We start from the raw sequence: 18,650 nt of genomic DNA, 5'->3' as shown, positions 1-18,650 counted from the left end.
GAGCCTGCCAGCAAGTGTGTAAACTCATGAGTGTGAGCCTGACCTTGTCCTCCCCACGGCTGAGCTATGTGACCGCCCTGTGTGCTGGACTTAGGGGTATATCAGCAGGAACAACAACAGCAAACTCCTCTCTGCTGCCTCATGGTGTCCTCAGCACAATCACCAACATAATCACACACCAACCCTGGTGAGGCTGCTGTGTTCAGCTATTGATCCTGTGTAATAGAAAAAGAAACAATATATAGAAATTGGAACTGGGACCCATGCTCATTCCTAACTCTACATTGCTTCTTTAATTACTCAGCACAAAAGCTAACATTTAGTGAGAACTTGCCATGGCCAAGCAATGGGCTACATACGTTAGAGGGTTTGTCTAATTCAACCCTCATTTTACAGAAGAAGACACGAAGGCTGAGTAAGGTTAAAAACTGAAATGGGGCAAGTGGGACTTCAGGACTCCAGAGCCTGGGATCTTGACTTCTGTGCTACATCTGCCTGGGGGAAAGTTAGGAAATTTGTCGACACCTTCTTTCCTCTGAGTTTCAGTTAGGCTAAACCAAGTTTTGCCACAGTAACAAATAAACTGCAAAATCTCAAGGTTTAACATGACGAAGTCAACCAGGCAGCCCCCTCCATCAGGGAGTATACCATCGGAGGCACATAGCAAGCAAAGTGAGAATGGGTGGGTTGTAGGGGTCATTAAAGGCCAGTCCTGGAAGTTGCTTGCATCACTTCCAACCACATGGCACTGGCCAGACTCAGTGGCATGGTGAGGAGCCCAACGATACTACAAGGAATCCCAGGAAATAGTCTTCTTGGGTCCCCATGAAGAGAAAATAGTGAGTGCAGCACTCTCTGCCTCATCATCTCCTTTTCAATGGCTCTTCTTCTCCACAACTAGCCTCACCACCCACCCCCATGCCCACTGACAGTTCCATGTGTCCTTCTCTTCTGTGCTGCTTCTCACAAAACCTTGTTCTCAGCAAATTACCAGTCAATCTCCCAGAGGTATTAATAAATAACATACTCAGGAGTTTCTTCTCCTAAGAGTATTTGCTTTTTAATCAAGAGCCATTCAACACTGAAAGGCCTTAAACAGCCAAAGGAATGAATATATAATGGTTGAAGTTGAGGCCCAATAACAAACAATCCTATATAATAAAGAGCTAATGCAAATGGTCATCACACCCTCATGCCCTCGCACCCTCATGCAGGAACTGCTCAGACACTCAACACTGGGGAGAGAGGAATGGGGACCAGCCAGGCTGTGGCCCGGGAGAGGGACAAGCCACCCGCCCCGCAGTCCCCTGCAGCTGTGGCCAGCCTGGGCAAAGCTGGCCCAAGTCCTGGGTGCCTGCAGCTGGCCAGAGGGAGGGAAGCCCAGGTCCCGGGTGCCTGCGACTGGCCGGAGGAGGGAATCCTGGGTCCCGGGTGCAGGGCTAGGCAGAGGTGGTTAGGGACGATCAGGCCAGCAGGGGAGCAGTTAGGGGCAATCAGGCCTGTAGGGGAGCAGTTAGGGGTGATCAGGCAGGCAGAGGTGGTTAGGGGCAATCAGACAGGCAGAAGTGGTTAGGGGTGATCAGGCAGGCAGAGGTGGTTAGGGGTGATCAGGCAGGCAGGCAGGCAAGCAGTTAGGAGTCAGTGGTCCCAGATTGTGAAAGGCAGTCGGACATCTCCCAAGGGGTCCCGGATTGGAGAGGGTGCAGGCCAGGCTGAGGGGATCTTCCCTCCATGCATGAATTTCATGCACTGGGCCTCTAGTATTAGATATTTGGGGAATATCTTATCTACACTGGCTTGCCTGGAGCAAGCTTCAGACTGAAGGGCTCTGAGCCACCACCAACACCCTTTCCCCTCCTTCCCTCTACCTCTAGTCTTGACTGGCAGGATACTGAACTACTGGGGTTGGCTAGAGCCAATTTCCCATCAAGGAGAAAAGTGGAGGCTGAGAAAAGGGGGTTTACTATTCAGCTAAAATTCCAGTCCCAGAGCTACCTATGCAGAGCTTCCCTTACTGCTTATCTTCCCACCCCCCACCCCCTACAGCAAGGTTTGACTGTTCTTTTAGAAGCAGAGCATCAAGGATTAGCTTGTAGCAGTACACAATGCAGGGACCTGGGGGAGGGGGGGCTGACCCCCCAAGGCAGCTCCCCTTCCATGCTGTTGGGGAACCAACATGCTGTGATTAGGAGCTTCCTGACCCAACCTATATCCAAGGCAGATGGACAAACCCCTCTACAGAGGACAGGTCTCCATCTGGAGGCAGCCCCTGGGGCCCAGCACTGGCAAGGCTCATGGCAATGCCCAGCCCATTATCCTGTTGCCAGAGGCCTGCTCATGTTCAAGGGGCTTGTCCTTGCTGCTTCTTCACCACCCGCTCACCCGGGGGTGCTCTGATCCCGTCCGATCCTGTTCCATCGTCTCCAGCACCTTTAGAAAGAAAGCACACCTGGTCCTTTGTTCCTTTTTGTTGTTTTTGTTCCTGAAACTCCACATCCCCTCAGATGCCTGTAGATAGATACACACACATGTACACACACATACATAGACCTGTACACAGGTGTACTCAGGCACACTCTGGCCTGTAAACACACTCCCAAACATACCAGCCAAAGACACACAGGTACACACGGATGCATGAACGCAGAGATTCAAGTACGTATGGATGCAAAGCCACACAGACATACACATTCACAGATGTACACAGACATATAGGCCTATCCATAAATACCCAGAGATGTATAAAATATACACATCTCAAACAACACATAAATGCACATTGACACACAGATTGTGCACATTTACCAATAAAGATTTCCATATACACAGGTATACATACATACACAGGTATAAAAAATGACTCGTGTGCACACCAAGATACATATACACACACGCACAGGTATGTCTACAGAAATACTTGTACATTCTCCTTGAGCCTCATGTAGAACTACAACCCAGGGCTCCCTGCCCTCTAAAAACTAAGTCTCAGATCCAGCTTCCCTCTTCATCCACTCCAGGGACTTCCTGGACCCTAGCACCTCACCTGAACAAAGGTAGCAACAATCTTCCCTCTCAATGTCCCCAGGGTCTGAGAAAGTGGGGGCAAGAAGCAGAGGCCTGGGGCTAGAGAACTGGGATGGGACCCTCACTGCCATCAGATGCCCTGATGTTGGCCCCAGGGCTCTCCCGTGGGAGGTGCTCCCTCCTGAGAAGGTGGCACCTCCAGGGAAATAGGGTGGGGATGGGGATGTGGAGGGGGAGAAGGATTGGGGTAGGAGCCACCCTCCTGGGAATGGGGAACACATATCAGAAGAATGTGGGGCCTTTGGACTCACCCACACATGCGCTGCTGGGAGAATGGAAAGTAAGGGCCAGGATCAGGCCAAAGAGACACAGGGCTAGACAAGGCTACTCTCCCCTCCCTCCCATGTGGTTACAGCAGGTGGGACCTAACAACTGTTACACAGCAAGCCCCAAATGGAGTCGTTGTGCTAAATACCTAACCCAGTGCAGTCTCAGCCTCTCCAAGGAATGTCACCCTTAACCAGTCAATCTGAAGTCAATCTGAAATTACCTGGTCAGCATGAGTGAGGTAATTCTTCTTTTCTTTTAAATCCTCACCTGAATTGTTGTTTTTTGTTTTGTTTTTTGTTTTGTTTTGTTTTTTAGAGAAAGGGAGAGAGTGTGTGTGGAGGGAGGGGGAGAGACAGAGAGAGAGAAACATCAATGTGAGAGCAGTGATGTGTGGGTTGCCTCCCACAAACACACTCTCCAACAGGAGTGTGGGGTGGGGGGCGGGGATGGAGCCTGCAACTGAAGTACATGCCCTTGGCTTAGGGCTGACGCTCTATCCACTGAGCCAAACCAGCTAGGGCTGGGAATCCTCTTGATAGGCCCCTTCCAAAGAAAGGTGACCTCCCCTGAAACAATGCATTCTTTGCTAGAACCTTCCTTCTCCCTTCTGCCTATAAACACCTTCTATTATTACAGATTTTCAGAGCTTCTTTCTATTTGTTGGATGGGATGCTGCCTGATCCATGAATCAATGAATAAAGCCAATTTCATGTTTAAATGTACTCAGTCCTCCACTTCTTGAATCAGTGATATCACCCTCATTTGGAAAGCCACCCCACTCCCACCCAACCCGCACCCTATACTGAATCAAAACAATGCAGGAGGGCCAGTTCCCCACCAGCCCCCGCCCAATGAGAACTTTCCCCAGGCGGGAGGGGGTGCAATCCTCCAGCCTGGGCTGAGAAAGGTCTTGGGAGAGCCACCCAGCCCTTGATCTGCCCCCAGGTGGCGCTGCAGCCAAACCCCTCAGCGCCCCACCCCCATTCCACCAATACCCGCGGGCCGCTGGCCATCCTTTACTTTCCTCAAAGCCCCACCCTGCAGGAGTGAGGGCTTCCAGGAGTTCCAACCCCAGGGAGCCCTCGAATGAGCAGTGAAGAAACAAGAGTCAGGAAATGCAGTGGGAAACATGGCTTTATGACCAGGAGAGGCTGGGAGTCCAGCCCAGGGCATAGGGTGGGCCAGGGGCCGCCAGGAGGGGTGTAGGGAGAGGGCTCCAGGCAGGATCTCCTCCTGGCCACTGGCTTAGTAGGAGCAGATGAAGGGCAGACGTCTTCCACAACGTTTTCGTCGCCAACGACCTCCTAGAAATAGAAAACACGGTGATGTCAGCTGCCAGCAGATTGTGGCCCGTGCCCCACTTGCCCTCCAATTGTCATGATATGTTTGCCACACACACACACACACACACACACACACACACACACTAGCTTGTGTTTGTTGAGTTTTCACCCCAGGAAGACAGGGTGCTGAGTGCTTTCTGGGGCTCCTGGCTAATCCTCACAATGACTCCCAGAGGGAGGTGCTGTCATCACCCCCACTGCACAGATGAGGAACCTGAGGCTCAGCGGGGAAACCACTGGCCTGAATGCCAGTGGGCAGGTGGCTGGGCTGGGGTGGGAACTGTGGCAGCCTTTCTCCAGGGTGTATGGCCTTAGCCACAGTCCTGAGTCCCTCACATCTGACATTCAGCCATTCCTAATTCGCACATCTCTTGCTTGTCCCTCATCCACACATTTCATTCACCTTAGCTATTCTTTTTTAAAAATATATATATTTCTTTATTGATTTCAGAGAGGAAGGGAAAAGGAGAGAGAGATGGAAACATCAATGATGAGAGAGAATCATTGATCGGCTGCTTCCTGTACGCCCCCTACTGGGGATCGAGCCGGCAATCCAGGCATGTGTCCTTGGCAGGAATCGAACCTGGGACCCCTCAGTCGGCAGGCTGATGCTCTATCCACTGAGCCAAGTCGGCTAGGGTGTCCTTGGCTACTCTCAATTGTCACATCAGTAGCAGAGGAAGGAAAGCAGCCCCCAGACCCCGGGTGAGCTTAGTCTGTGAGGATGGAGAGCCCCCATCCAGCCCTCACACAGGGCAGCCCCTCACCCTACATCACAGCCCTCCTCACAGACAGGACGTTGGTTCTCCAGTTGTGGGGAGGCTGTGAGTTTGAGGAGGTGTGCTCAGGCAGCTCAAAGGGACAGTGTGTTAGAGTCCACCTTGCCGTCCCTCCCCTTTGCCCTGGTGCCCAGTCCCCTCACCTCTGGTGCATAGGGCCACACAGCGGCCGCGCCCACGTCCATTAGCCCAGTATGTAAAATTCACAGCACTCCCATCAATCCAGTGTAACCTTCTGCACTAGAATGAGAGAGCGGATAGGCTGGGTCAGAGACTGAGGTCCAGGAAACAGGCTGATACAGAGGTTCCAGAAAATGCCCACTGAGTGTCCCTTTCTGGGAACTTCCCACCCTGCTAGGAGCCAGATATCCTGGACACCCACCCCTGAGTGTTTGCAGGCAATGACAATGGACAAGCAGTGGTCCCTCCCCGCCTCACATAGCCAGGCTTCTCAAACTTTCTGTGAATACAAGTCTCCTGCAGACCTTTTTAAAATGGAGATGCTGATTCAGGAGTCTCAGATGGGGCCAAAGACTGTGCATCTCTAGCAAGCTATCAGGCCATGCTACTACTGCTTGGTCCATGGACCACACTTGAGTAGCAAATATAATAGCACTTATTCACCCACTATCCCAGAACCACTCTGAGAGAAGGACCCCATTTGAGACATGAGGAACCCATTCAGCCTGTAAATGACCAAGCTGGGCAAGGAAAGGATCTCCTGACTCCAGTGGTGAGCTGGTAACTGTTTTTCAACCAGCTCTGGGGGAAGGTGAGAAGGCAGAAGGAGGGAGGAAACCTGATTTGTAACAATCGCCAATTTCTTTGGGGTAAATACACCTGCCATGGCACGAAGTCACTGAACGTGGAGTGGGAAGAGATGCGCACAATCACCAGTTCTCTTTAGCCACACCAGCCAGCTCCCCCACTGCCTCCCACAGGAAAGTCACTCGGCTGCTGGAATGAGGCCTGATGCCAGAGAGAACTTCCTGTACCTGGGAGCTGGCCCCTCACTTACCCGGCCCCTGAGTCTGCCTCCAATCCAGACCTGTTGCTGGTTAATATTACTGGCCAAGCACTGGAGTTGATAGTTGACACTGAGGTTGTGGATAGAGACGAGGTTGCCTCTGTAGCACCTCCTGCAGACATTCTGCAGAGAGAAGAGGTGGGGTAGATAATTCACTGGGTTGTTTTTTTTCCCCTCAAGTTCCTGAGCCTTCAGGAGAGAACTCTCCATCGCTTGTCAGGTCAGAAATCAGGGATCTACTTGCTCCTCCAATTCCATCTCTTGCTCCTTCATCTGTCATGGGGAACTTCTTGCAGGAAACAATAATAATCCTGAGAATAATCTTAGCCACCATTTACTGGGAGTTTGTAATGACTCGAGGACTGATCCAAATGCTTTTTGTGTATTATCTCATTTAATCCTCACCACAACATAAGAGGTTGTTACTATATATCTCCATTGTACAAGTGAAGATCCTGAAGCTCTGAAAGATGAAGGGACTTGGCCAGGTAACATGTCAATGACAGGTGGAGCCAGGGTTTAACACAGGTTTATCTAATACCAAAGCCTTTTGTCCCAATCAGTGATTCTCAAAGTACTGTCTCCAGACCAACAATATCATCATCACCTGGCACTTGGTCCTAAGTGCAAACTCTTGGGCCCCACCTGCTAATTCTGAAATCTATGCTTCAACAAGACCTCTAGGAGAGTCTGCTGCTCACTAGCGTTTGAGAACCACTAGTGTAAATGAATAGGGAACAGGAGGTGGAATCCACTATCTTCTCCTGCCCCTGGTCCTCCTTCATCAGTAGCCTCCCAGCCACTTACCCGAGCACCTCTAAATCTTCTGCAGGTCCGCACCAACACGTAGCGGCAGGTCTTGCATCCAGGACTGCCCAGTATTTTCACTGTGTCCTCTTCCCTGGGGCACTGCAAGTTCTCATCTAGGGCATCTTGGTCCGACTCCATGGCCTCTTCATCCTCAAAGGCATCTTGGCAGCTGGAAGCCTCCACCTGCTCTCCTTCAGACTGAATCGCCTCCTCACTCAGTACTGACTCTCTCTCCTGCTCCCCAGAGCCTTCCAGATCCTGGCTCAGGTCTGCCTGTGACTCATGGCTGTCAGGATAGGGGGCATCATTCCCTGGAAGAACAGGTAACCTGCCAACATGTCAGGGGTCCCCTTCTAAGACCACAGACAGCTCCGACAGCCCCACTCAAGCCTTCCTAGTGCCTCCTTCTGGAGCCTAGGCCTAAGGATCTCCTCCCTGTGGGGTGAGCACCTGGTGCTGGCTGACAGGTGTGTATTTCGGGGTAGGAAGAAGCACCTCTGAGAAGATGGGTGGTTTTTGCTTGAGGAGGAGTCCTGACAATGTTCAGGTCACATTTCTGAGTCCAGGAGAGATCTTACCTGAGGGGAGCTGGGTCCACTGAAGAAGGAAAAGCTGTGGCCTGGCCCAGAAGAAGCCAAGGAGTTGCCAGAAAGAGGAGAAGGGGTCAAGCTGGATGAGAAGGGAAGGGAGGACTTACCCAGATGAAGAGCAGCAACTGTCCCCAGCAGGAGGAGCAGCAGGAGCAGGGGGAGTTTCATATTCACTCGTTCTTGTGGCAGGGACACAGCTTCACTTCCCGCCGTGGGTCTGCTCACTGTGTCTACACAGCCCCTGTCACACAACAGAGATGCAATGTTTGTTTAAGTAGCTGATTAAAGGGCAAACTGGAGGGCTTCCTTCTCCCCCAGTGAACACATGCTGACCTGGAGAAGCAGAAAAAGTCCCTTTTACCCATGGGCTTTATCACTGGCCCCTGAGATGACACTTAGCCCAGACCCTGTCCCTGCAGGAACAGGTCTACTCAAGGTCAGGACCCGTTCCACTACACTGAGGACGGAGTGGAAGAACAGTGGCCATCAGGGGCCTAAGGACAGGCCTCCTAGGCTCCCTGGGCAGCTGGGCTTCTGCTTCCTCCCAAGCCTTGAACCGCTCCTCCCTGGGCAGCTGGGGGAGCACTCACCTCTCAAGAGTCAGAGACCTCCACTCTTGGTGTCTCTGACTGCTGGGTCCAGAGGCAATCCTTATATTGGGCTTTTGGAAAAGTGGGAAGAAACAGGATGATTGTCCCAGGCTGGGGTGCTGGGCAGGGGAGTAGATAATAAGGCATTTGCTCAATTCTCTCACCTGCTCCCTGCTGGGACTACAGGGACCTGCCTCCTGGAGTCGACTGACACACATGGGTGTCCAGGTGTGCTGGAGAAGACCCCAGATGTCTACTGCCCACATATACTTACTATTAGCACCCCTAAAGTGCCCCAGTCATAACCCCAGGAGCAGCCTTCCTCTGGTCACTATCCCAGCCAATGAAGTGGAGGATCCTGGGATGTTGGTGGATAATGAGGGGAGGAGGAAGAAGGCTCCCACCTCATGATTGCTTGCGTAGACCAGAGACTTCATATGCATCCCATCCCAGAATCCTCACCTTCTCCTCATTCCCATGAGAATGTATGATGACCCTAACTTCAAAGGTGTGAAAAATGAGATTCAGAGAGAGTCCCTTGCAAGTGTGCACAGGAAGTGAGGGATCTGGGATTTCTAGTCCTTTTGGCTCCCACATCTTCTATCTATCTATCTATCTATCTATCTATCTATCTATCTATCTATCTATCATCTATCTATCTATCATCTATCTATCACTTTCTCTCTCCCTCCATCCCTTCTCCCCTCGTTCCCTCTGTTTCTTGTTCTCACTCAAGTTGTCCCTCTTCCTCTTTTTTCATCTTTAATGTGTGAAAAACTTATGCTCTTTCTTCTATGCTATAGATCTAGAACAAGGTTCTCAACCTTTGCACTGTTACTATTTGGAGTAAAGTAATTCTTTGTTGTGTGTTGAGGGAGGGGGTTCTAGAGAGTTTAGCAGCATCCCTGGTTTCTACTCACTAGATGACAGGAGTACCTCTCCCCATTAATCTGATTGTCACCCAGGATTATCAAAAACATCTCCACATATTTCCAAATGTCTTCTGGGGAGCAAAGTTACCTCCATTGAGGATCACTGGTCTAGAAAATGCCATTTAGTCCAACCTCAAGGCATATCTTCAGACAAAGAGGAGACAGCTGCAATGGAAAGCTTTATGCAGTATCTTTCAGACACCATAGGGGCCACCCTCCCCACCTCCATGCTCATCTCCCACCAGCCCTCTGTCACCACCAGGGTCAGGACTAGGGGTAGTGAGTGAGGCACTTGTCTCAGGTGCAAAATTTAAGGGGGCACTAAAGAATTCAGTAGTCAAGATAAATAATGCTTTCATGCAATCTTTCTTGGAAATAAAAATAAATGCAAAAACATCTGTGATGAAGAAAATATCAAAACTTTAATCAACCGAGCTCCAGGCTCATTTACTGCCATCCAAAGAGAGGCCAACAAGTGCCCAGCTCTGGCGCTGCTGGATATCCCTGCCGGGAGCTAGTGGCCTTGGCAGGGTGGGTGACCCACTCTGTGACATTCCCTCTGGGCAGTCGTATCTCTTCCTTAGACCCCTGCTCAGTCTTCCAGGGCTCAAAGCACCAAGGACAGGTAGCCCAGAGGGTGGAAAGGCCTTCCCTGCCTCTGCTGTCCCAGGGGACCTGCAAATGGAGAAGTATCTGGGAGGTAACTCCTGGGCCTGATTGCAGGGTAACGGTCTTGGCTGTTATCTCTCTGACCCAACGGACCAGATCCTCAGCTTATCTACTGACATGGGGTGTTGGTAGTGTGGCAATTGGCCAATTCTGGGGCCCAAAAACCTGGTCTTGGATTTAAAGTTTGATCCCCCCCCCCCAGGGGGTGGGAAGAGGGAAGGGCTAGACCCCTCCCCAGCATTCTCCTCCCTCTGGGGGCCATGGCCAGGGGCATGATATCATTCACTGGTAGGAATACTCAGCTGCTCTCAAGAGCCAGACACACGATCAGCTTTACACACACTTTCCCTTGAACAGCCATGTGTTACGGATTTGGAAACAGCACCTCAGAGAGCTTGAACATGTTGCCCAAGATCAAACAGCAAGTCTGAGACAGGCCTAAGGGCAGGTCTTCCAGCTCCTTATCCCCCCATGGCTGCCTTCCCTCTGCCTCCTCTCACTCACCTCCCTTCTCTACAGCCTGCCCCTCCCCCTGTCTTCTTAGCACTCACACCCCAGGCAAAGACATTCCAATGGCTCAGTGACCACAGTCATGTCTGATTTAAAACTGGAAATAACATTTTTGAAGGTCCACCACAGACCAAACACTTTGCTACCTGAAGGCTCTGACATCCATTACCCCACTTAATCTTTATAATCATCCTAGGAAATAGGTATTGCTGTCTCTAGTCTCACACCTACTATGGAAGCTCAGAGAGGTTCAATGACCTGCCCAAGTTCATACAACTAGAAAGGAGTGGCACGTCTGACTCCTAGGTCCTTGCTTCTTTGATACCCCCACACAGTCTGCATTACTCCCAGACAGTCCATCCAATGCTGCCAATGTTTTCAGCATCCTTGAAACTCAGACTGTCTGGCTTATGTTTGCATTTACATCCAAAGGGGTTTCAAACTCAGTCTCTTGTCTCAAGGGTCAGTCCAGTCCCACATTAGGCAGAGGGTGGGTCTCAGTGCAGTGTGATGCAAATGAATGGCAAGTCCCAGAGTCTGTTTTCTCTCCTGGGAGCTGAGGCTATGACAGAACCTGCCTCTAATGAGATCAGCTCCAATAGTGCTCTCAGGACAGGGCTTGGACCTGGGGCTGTCCGGAAGCCAGCACTGGATCTGGGACCTGTGTCCACAGATAAGCTCTGTCTGGATTGCGCTCCCGCTCTGTGCTGGCGCAGTGAACAGAACTCCAGGGGTTCCACCCTAAAGACAGAGCTTAGCTTCCAAGCTTAGCTAGTACCTTATTAGGATGGGAAAGCCCATATTTTGGGATGTAAAGCCAGTCCTCTTACTCATTACTTTTACTTTTTTATTTTTAATCCTCACCCCATGATAATTTTCCAGTGAGTTTTAGAGACATAGCGAGAGGGAAAGAAGAGAGAACTATCGATGTGAGAGAAACAGGTTGATTGGTTGCCTCCTGCATGTGTGCCAGGCCCTGGGACTCTGGAGGAGCCTGCAACTTAGGTACCTGCCCTTGACCCGAATGAAACGCAGGACACTTCAGTCCACAGGCCAACGCACTATCCACTGAGCCAAACCAGCTAGGGTTGATAATCCTCTTGATAGGTCCCTTCCAAAGAAAGGTGACCTCCCCTGAAACAATGCAGTCTTTCCTAGAACCTTCCTTCTGCTCCCTTCTGCCTATAAATACCTTCCATTATTACAGCTTTTCAGAGCGTCTTTCTATTTGCTGGATGGGATGCTGCCTGATTCATGAATCGATGAATAAAGCCAATTTCATCTTTAAATGTACTCAGTTAAATTTTTAACAGTCCTCCAGTTCTTGAATCAGTGATATCACCCTCATTTGGAAAGCTGCCCCACTCCCACTCCATCCCCCTCCCTATACTGAATCCAAACAAAGCAAGAGGGCCAGTTCCCCACCCACTAGACCCCAACCAATGAGAACTTCCCTCAGAGCAGACAGCATGTGCAGAGAGAGATGGAATCCTTCAGTCTGGGCTGAGAAGGGTCTTGGGAGAGCCACCCAGCCTTGGCTTCGCCCCCAGGTGGTGCTGCGGCCTAACCCCTCAGTGCCTCACCCTCATTCCCACACCCCTGTGGGCCACTGGCCATCCTTTACTTCCCTCAAAGCCCCATCCTGCAGGAGTGAGGGCTTCCAGGATTTCCAGCCCCGGGGAGCCCTCCAATGAGCAATGAAGAAACAAGAGTCAGCAAATGCAGTGGGAAACATGGCTTTATTACCAGGGGAGGCTGGGAGTCCATCCCAGTGCCCAGGGTGGGCCCAGGGCCACCAGGAGGGGTGTAGGGAGGGTGCTCCGAGGCAGGATCTCTTCCGTGCCACTGGCTTAGTAGGAGCAGATGAAGGGCAGATGTGTTGCACAAGTTGATTGTTGCCAATAACCCCCTAGCAGTAGAGAGCAGGGTGGTGTCAGCTGCCAGCAGAGTGTGGCCCGTGCCCACCTTGCCCTCCAATTGTCATGATATGTTTGCCACACACCCTGCCCCCCACTACCTTGTGTTTGTTGAGTTTTAACCCCAGGAAGACAGGGTGCTCAGTGCTTTCTGGGGCTCCTGGCTAATCCTCACAATGACTCCCAGAGGGAGGTACTGTCATCATCCCCACTGCACAGATGAGGAACCTGAGGCTCAGCGGGGAAACCACTGGCCTGTATGCCAGTGGGCAGGTGGCAGGCTGGTGTGGGAATTGTGGCAGCCTTTCTACAGGGTGTATGGCCTTAGCCAGAGTCCCTCCCGTCTGGCATCCAAACAATCCTAATTTGCACATCTCTTGCTTGTCCCTCATCCACACCTTTTATTCACCTTGGCTATTCTCAATTGTCACTTCAGTATCAGAGGAAGAAAAAGAGCCCCCAAGGCTCCAGCTGACCTTTGTCTGTGAGGATGGAGAGCCCCCATCCAGCCCTCACAGGGCAGCCCCTCACCCTACTTCACAACCCTCCTTACAGACTGGACATTCGTTCTCCAGTTGTGGGGAGACTGTGAGTTTGAGGAGGTGGGCTCAGACAGCTCAAAGGGACAGTGTGTAAGAGTCCACTTTGCCATCCTTTGCCCTGTTGGCCAGTCCATCTCACCTCTGGTGGATAGGGTCACACAGTGGCCGCTCCCATGCTGATGAGCCCAGTGTCTAAAATTCGCAGCACTCCCATCAATCCAGTGTAACCTGGAGCACTAGATCAAGATAGGGGATAGGTTGGGTCAGAGGCAGGGGACCAGGAAGACGGACAGATCAGAGGTTCCAGAAAATGCCCATTGAGTGTTCCTTTCTGGGCACTGCCCACCCAGCTAGGAGCCATATATCCAGGAGACCCACCCCTCAGGGTTTGCAGGCGATGACAATGGAAGACCAGTGGTCCCTCCCCGCCTCACACAGCCAGGCTTCTCAAACTTTCTGTAGATACAAGTCTCCTGCAGACCTTTTTAAAATGGAGATGCTGATTCAGGAGTCTCTGATGGGGTCCAAGACTGTGCATTCCTAACCAGCTACTAGGAAATGCTAATACTACTTGGTCCATGGACCATACTTGAGTAGCAAATATAATAGCACTATTCACCCACTATCCCAGAACCAGTCTGAGAGAAGGACCCTCACTTTAGACATGAGGAAGCCATTCAACTGGTAAATGTGCAAGCCAGGTAAGGGACAGATATCCAGACTCCAGTGGTGAGCTGGTAACTGTTTATCAACCAGCTCTGAGGGAAAGTGAGAAGGCAGAGGGTGAGTAACCCTGATATGTAATAATAATCAATTTCATTGAGGTAAATACTATGCCATGAAATCACTAAACATGGAGTTGGGAAGAGATGCGCACAATCACCAGTTCTCTTTAGCCACACCAGCCAGCTCTGCCACGACCTCCCACAAGAAGGTCACTTGGCTGCTGGAATGAGGCGTGAGGCCAGAGAGAACTTCCTGTACCTGGGAGCTGGCCCCTCACTTACCGCGCCCCTGATGAATCCTCCAATCCAGACCCTTTGCTGGTTGATATTACTGACCATGCACTGGAGTCGATTGTTGACGCTGAGGTTATGGATAGAGACGAGACTGCCTCTGTAGCACCTCCTGCATGTGTCCTGCAGAAAGAAGAGGTGGGGTAGATAATTCACTGGGGTTTTTTCCCCCTCAAGTTTCTGAGTCTCCAGGAGAGAGCTCTCCATCCCTGGTCAGGTCAGAAATCAGGGATCTCCTTGCTCCTCCAATTCCATCTCTTGGTCCTTCATCTGTCACCGGGAACTTCTTGCAGGAAACAATAATAATACTGAGAATAATCATCATCACCTGGCACTTGGTCCTAAATGCAAACTCTTGGGCTGCACCCCAGACTTGCTAACCCTGAAATCTATGCTTCAACAACATCTCTAGGAGATTCTGCTGCTCACTAGTGTTTGAGAACCACTAGTGTAAATGAATAGGGAACAGGAGGTGGAACCCACTCTCTTCTGCCTCTGGTCCTCATTCCATAGTCGTCTCCCTGCCACTTACCTGAGCGCGTGCAAATGTTTGGGCAGTCTTCACCAACCAGTAGCGGCAGGTCTTGCACCCAGGACTGCCCAGCATTTCCTCTGTGTCCTCTGCCCTGGGGCACTGCAAGTTCTCCTCTAGGGCACCTGGGTCCGACTCCATGGCCTTCTCGTCCTCAAAGGCATCTTGGCAGCTGGAAGACTCCACCTGCTCTCCTTCAGACTGAATCGCCTCCTCAGTCAGGACTGACTCTCCCTCCTGCTCCCCTGAGCCTTCCAGATCCTGGCTCAGGTCTGCCTGTGTCTCTTGGCTGTTGGAGTAGGGGGCATCATTCCCTGGGAAGAATGGTAGCCTGCCATCAGGCCAGGAGTTCCTTCTTCCAGGACCACGGACAGCTCTGACCTCCAACTCAAGCCTTCCTAGTGCCTCCTTCTGGAGCCTAGGCCAGAAGGACCTCCTCCCTGTGGGGTGAGGTGAGCACTCACATGACGGGGTGAGCACCTGGCACTGGCTGACAGGTGTGTATTTCGGGGTAGGAAGAAGCACCTCTGAGAAGGTGGGTGGTTTTTGCTGGAGAAGGAGCCCTGACAGAATGTTCAGGTCACATTTCTGAGTCCAGGAGAGATCTTACCTGAGGGGAGCTGAGTCCACTGAAGAAAAAAAAGCTGTGGCCCTGGCCCTGAGAGTGAAAGAGCTGCCAGAAAGAGGAGAAGGGGTCAAGCTGGATGAGAAGGGAAGGGAGGACTTACCCAGATGAAGAGCAGCAACTGTCCCCAGCAGGAGGAGCAGGAGCAGGGGGAGTTTCATATTCACTCGTTCTTGTGGCAGGGACACGGCTTCACTTCCCGCCGTGGGTCTGCTCACTGTGTCTGCACGGCCCCTGTCACACAACAGAGATGCAATGTTTGTTTAAGTAGCTGATTAAAGGCAAACTAGAGAGCTCCTTCTCCCCCAGTGAACACATGCTGACCTGGAGATGCAGGAAAAGTCCTTTTTACCTGAGCATTCGATCACTGGCCCCTGGGACCACACTTAGCCCAGACCCTTGCCTCTTCAGGAAAAGTTCTACTCAGGGTCAAGGCCCATTTTACTACAATGAGGACAGAGTGGAAGGACAGTGGTCATCAGGATCCTAAGGACAGGCCTCCTAGGGTTTGCCATATAGGCTTCTGCTTCCTCCCAAGCCTTGGACCCCTCCTCCCTGGGCAGCTGGGGGAGCACTCACCTCTCAAGAGTCAGAGACCTCCACTCTTGGTGTCTCAGACTGCTGGGTCCAGAGGCAGTCCTTATATTAGGCTTTTGGGAAAGTGGGAAGAGGCCAGGATGATTGCCCCAGGCTGGGGTGCTGACAGGGGAGCTGATAATAAGGCATTTGCTCAATTCTCTCAACTGCTCCCTGCTGGGACTGCAGGGACCTGGCTCCTGGGGTCCACTGATACACATGGGTGTCCAGGTGTGCTGGAGAAGACCCCAGATGTCTACTGCCCACATATACTTACTATTAGCACCCCTAAAGTGCCCCAGTCATAAGCCCAGGAGCAGCTTTCCTCTGGTCACTATCCCAGCCAATGAACTAGAGGATCCTAGGATGCTGGGGGACCACGAGGGGAGGAGAGAGGAGGCGCCCACCTCATGATTGCTTGTCTAGACCAGGGACTTCATATGCATCCCATCCCAGAATCCTCACCTTCTCCTCATTCCCATGAGAATGTATGATGACCCTACCTTCACAGGTGTGAAAACTGAGACTCAGAGAGGGAAAGTCCCTTGTTAGTGTGCACAGGAAGTGGGGGATCTGGGATTTCTAGTCCTTCTGGCTCCCAAACCTTCTATCTGTCATCTATCTATGTATCTATCTATCTATTCATCTATCTATCACTTCTTTTTCTCTCTCCCTTTCTTCCTTCTCCACTCCCTCCCTCCCTCTTTTTCTGGTTTTCACTCTAGTTCTCCCTCTTTCTCCTTTTTCATCTTTAATGTGTGAAAAACTTATGTTCTTTCTTCTATGCTTTAGATCTAGATCAGTGGTTCTCAACCTTCCTAATGCCGCGACCCTTTAATACAGTTCCCATGTTGTGGTGACCCCAACTATAAAATTATTTTCGTTGCTACTTCATAACTGTAATTTTGCTACTGTTATGAATCCTAATGTAAATATCTGACATGCAGGATGTATTTTCATTGTTACAAATTGAACATAATTAAAGCATAGTGATTAATCACAAAAACAATATGTAATTATATATGTGTTTTCCGATGGTCTTAGGCGACTCCTGTGAAAGGGTTCTTCGACCCCCAAAGGGGTCTCGACCCACAGGTTGAGAACCGCTGATCTAGATCAAGGTTCTCAACATTTGCACTGTGTGGGGAGCCAGCACGGCCATGGCATACTCAGCCCCAGGGCGCCTTATGTGCCATGCCAGCTCAGCCTGGTTCAGTGACCCAGAGGGGGCGGGGGTGAAAGGATTGAGAAAAGACAGACAAGAGAATGAAAGCTGGGTCTCGGTGGGACACTGCTGCCTGATGAGGAGACAGCGCCCACAAGCCGTGTCTTTATTTTCTAGCAGATGCCACGAGGCAAAGTAGGGGCGTGATCACGTTGTTTACAGCATTCTCGTGAGTTTCAACCTCACTTAACTACATGCACCCGAACTCTATCACAAGGCATGTGGGGCTACGTGTTCGGACCATAGGTTCAAGCTTACAACCATAGCTGTTGGCTATAATTGTGCTGGGAGAGCCCTGCCCTTCCAGCTGGGACTTGCACGTGGCAATGAGAGGACCCTGTCCTTTCATTAGTCTGAGGCTTGAACCTGGGCAAAACACTGTAGCTGCACCCCACATATTTCCCTTTACTTTTGTTTTTAAACACGCCTATTTACATTATCCAAAAAACTCTAAACAAATTATTCAGCATCATCAAACATCAAAACATCCACCCCTGGCTATTAACAAAACCATAAACAGCAATGTTAACAAGAGAACAAAACTCTGGCTAATAACAAGCAATACCAATGCAAAATCAAACTACAAACATGTCAACATTTTCAGGATATCTTACTCAAAGTCCTTAGATTTAGCTCCGCAAGATTTTACAGAAAACTGACCGTTCACCAACGCTAGCATAGCTTCCACTTGCTTTTCTAACATCTGCTTGGCCTCAGTCGCCATCTTCTTCAGCTGACTCCATGCTGATACCTCGGTCACTAGCGTAGTAAGATGTCGCCGATGCGAAGATGTCGTTGATGCAAAACTAGTCTCCTGGATCAGGCTGTTTGGACGGTTGACCCTGACACTGAGTCCGCACAAGTCCCAGTCAAATCAGCCCTGTCCACGCAGGTGGAAGTCTGGTCCCTTCTCAGCTTCTTTCTTTAGCCGCTGCTGCATGGAAATGAGCAACCCTCGGTCCTGCAGAGCTGGAGACCTCCAACTCTGAGTCTGGCATCTCACACAGACCCAAAGTCGCACAAACAAAGATAACCAAAGCCTAGAAACAATGCAACTGCTGCAAGAGCTTACAATCCAGGTCTAAAATAAAATTACTTCCTTAAACATCAACCACCACAGCCATCTTTTTTTTTTTATTGTTTTATTGCTTAAAGTATTACAAAGAGTATTACATATATCTCCTTTTTTTCCCCGCCCTTGACAATCCCCTGGCCTCCCCTACCCCCCCAGTGTCTTATGTTCATTGGTTATGCTTATATGCATGCATACAAGTCCTTCGGTTGATCTCTTACCCGCCCCCCCCCCCAACCCTCCCCGGCCTTCCCGCTGTAGTTGGACAGTTTGTTCGAGGCAGCTCTGCCTCTGAATCTATTTTTGTTCATAAGTTTATAATGGTCTTTATTAAAATTTAGCGCTATGGTATCGTCAGCTGCAGTCATCTACAAAAGGTTTAGAGATCATACAAATCTGTTTGTACAAAAGCAGAACAGGATGACACAGCTGGCCTCATGCCTGCCATGCTTAGAGCTGCTTATTTGACGGGTGGTGGGCTCCCGCTATATCTTTCTTGTTGAATTCTGTGCATAGCATGATGCAAAAAGACTCATTCTCTC

General features: G+C 50.7%; 2 protein-coding genes across 2 annotated transcripts; both read right to left on the bottom strand.

Annotated features, from left to right (window-relative positions):
• Positions 1 to 4,599: 4,599 nt before the first annotated feature.
• LOC102432851 (proteoglycan 3-like) lies at positions 4,600 to 8,071 on the bottom strand. The gene is made up of 5 exons (XM_023756519.1): positions 8,011 to 8,071; positions 7,311 to 7,624; positions 6,495 to 6,626; positions 5,620 to 5,716; positions 4,600 to 4,658 (listed from the first exon to the last, which is right to left on the bottom strand). The coding sequence occupies exons 1-5, from the start codon at positions 8,069 to 8,071 to the stop codon at positions 4,600 to 4,602; spliced, it is 663 nt and encodes a 220-aa protein (XP_023612287.1).
• A 4,383-nt stretch (positions 8,072 to 12,454) lies between these two features.
• On the bottom strand, positions 12,455 to 15,422 carry LOC102432549 (proteoglycan 3-like). The gene is made up of 5 exons (XM_006091905.3): positions 15,339 to 15,422; positions 14,611 to 14,924; positions 14,070 to 14,201; positions 13,202 to 13,298; positions 12,455 to 12,513 (listed from the first exon to the last, which is right to left on the bottom strand). The coding sequence occupies exons 1-5, from the start codon at positions 15,394 to 15,396 to the stop codon at positions 12,455 to 12,457; spliced, it is 660 nt and encodes a 219-aa protein (XP_006091967.1). The 5' UTR covers positions 15,397 to 15,422.
• Positions 15,423 to 18,650: the final 3,228 nt, after the last annotated feature.

Source organism: Myotis lucifugus, unplaced genomic scaffold (assembly GCF_000147115.1).
Source record: "Myotis lucifugus unplaced genomic scaffold, Myoluc2.0 scaffold_97, whole genome shotgun sequence".
Lineage (NCBI taxonomy): Eukaryota > Metazoa > Chordata > Mammalia > Chiroptera > Vespertilionidae > Myotis > Myotis lucifugus.
Note: the sequence above shows the minus strand (reverse complement) of the source record. Positions and strands in the feature narration are given on the sequence as shown.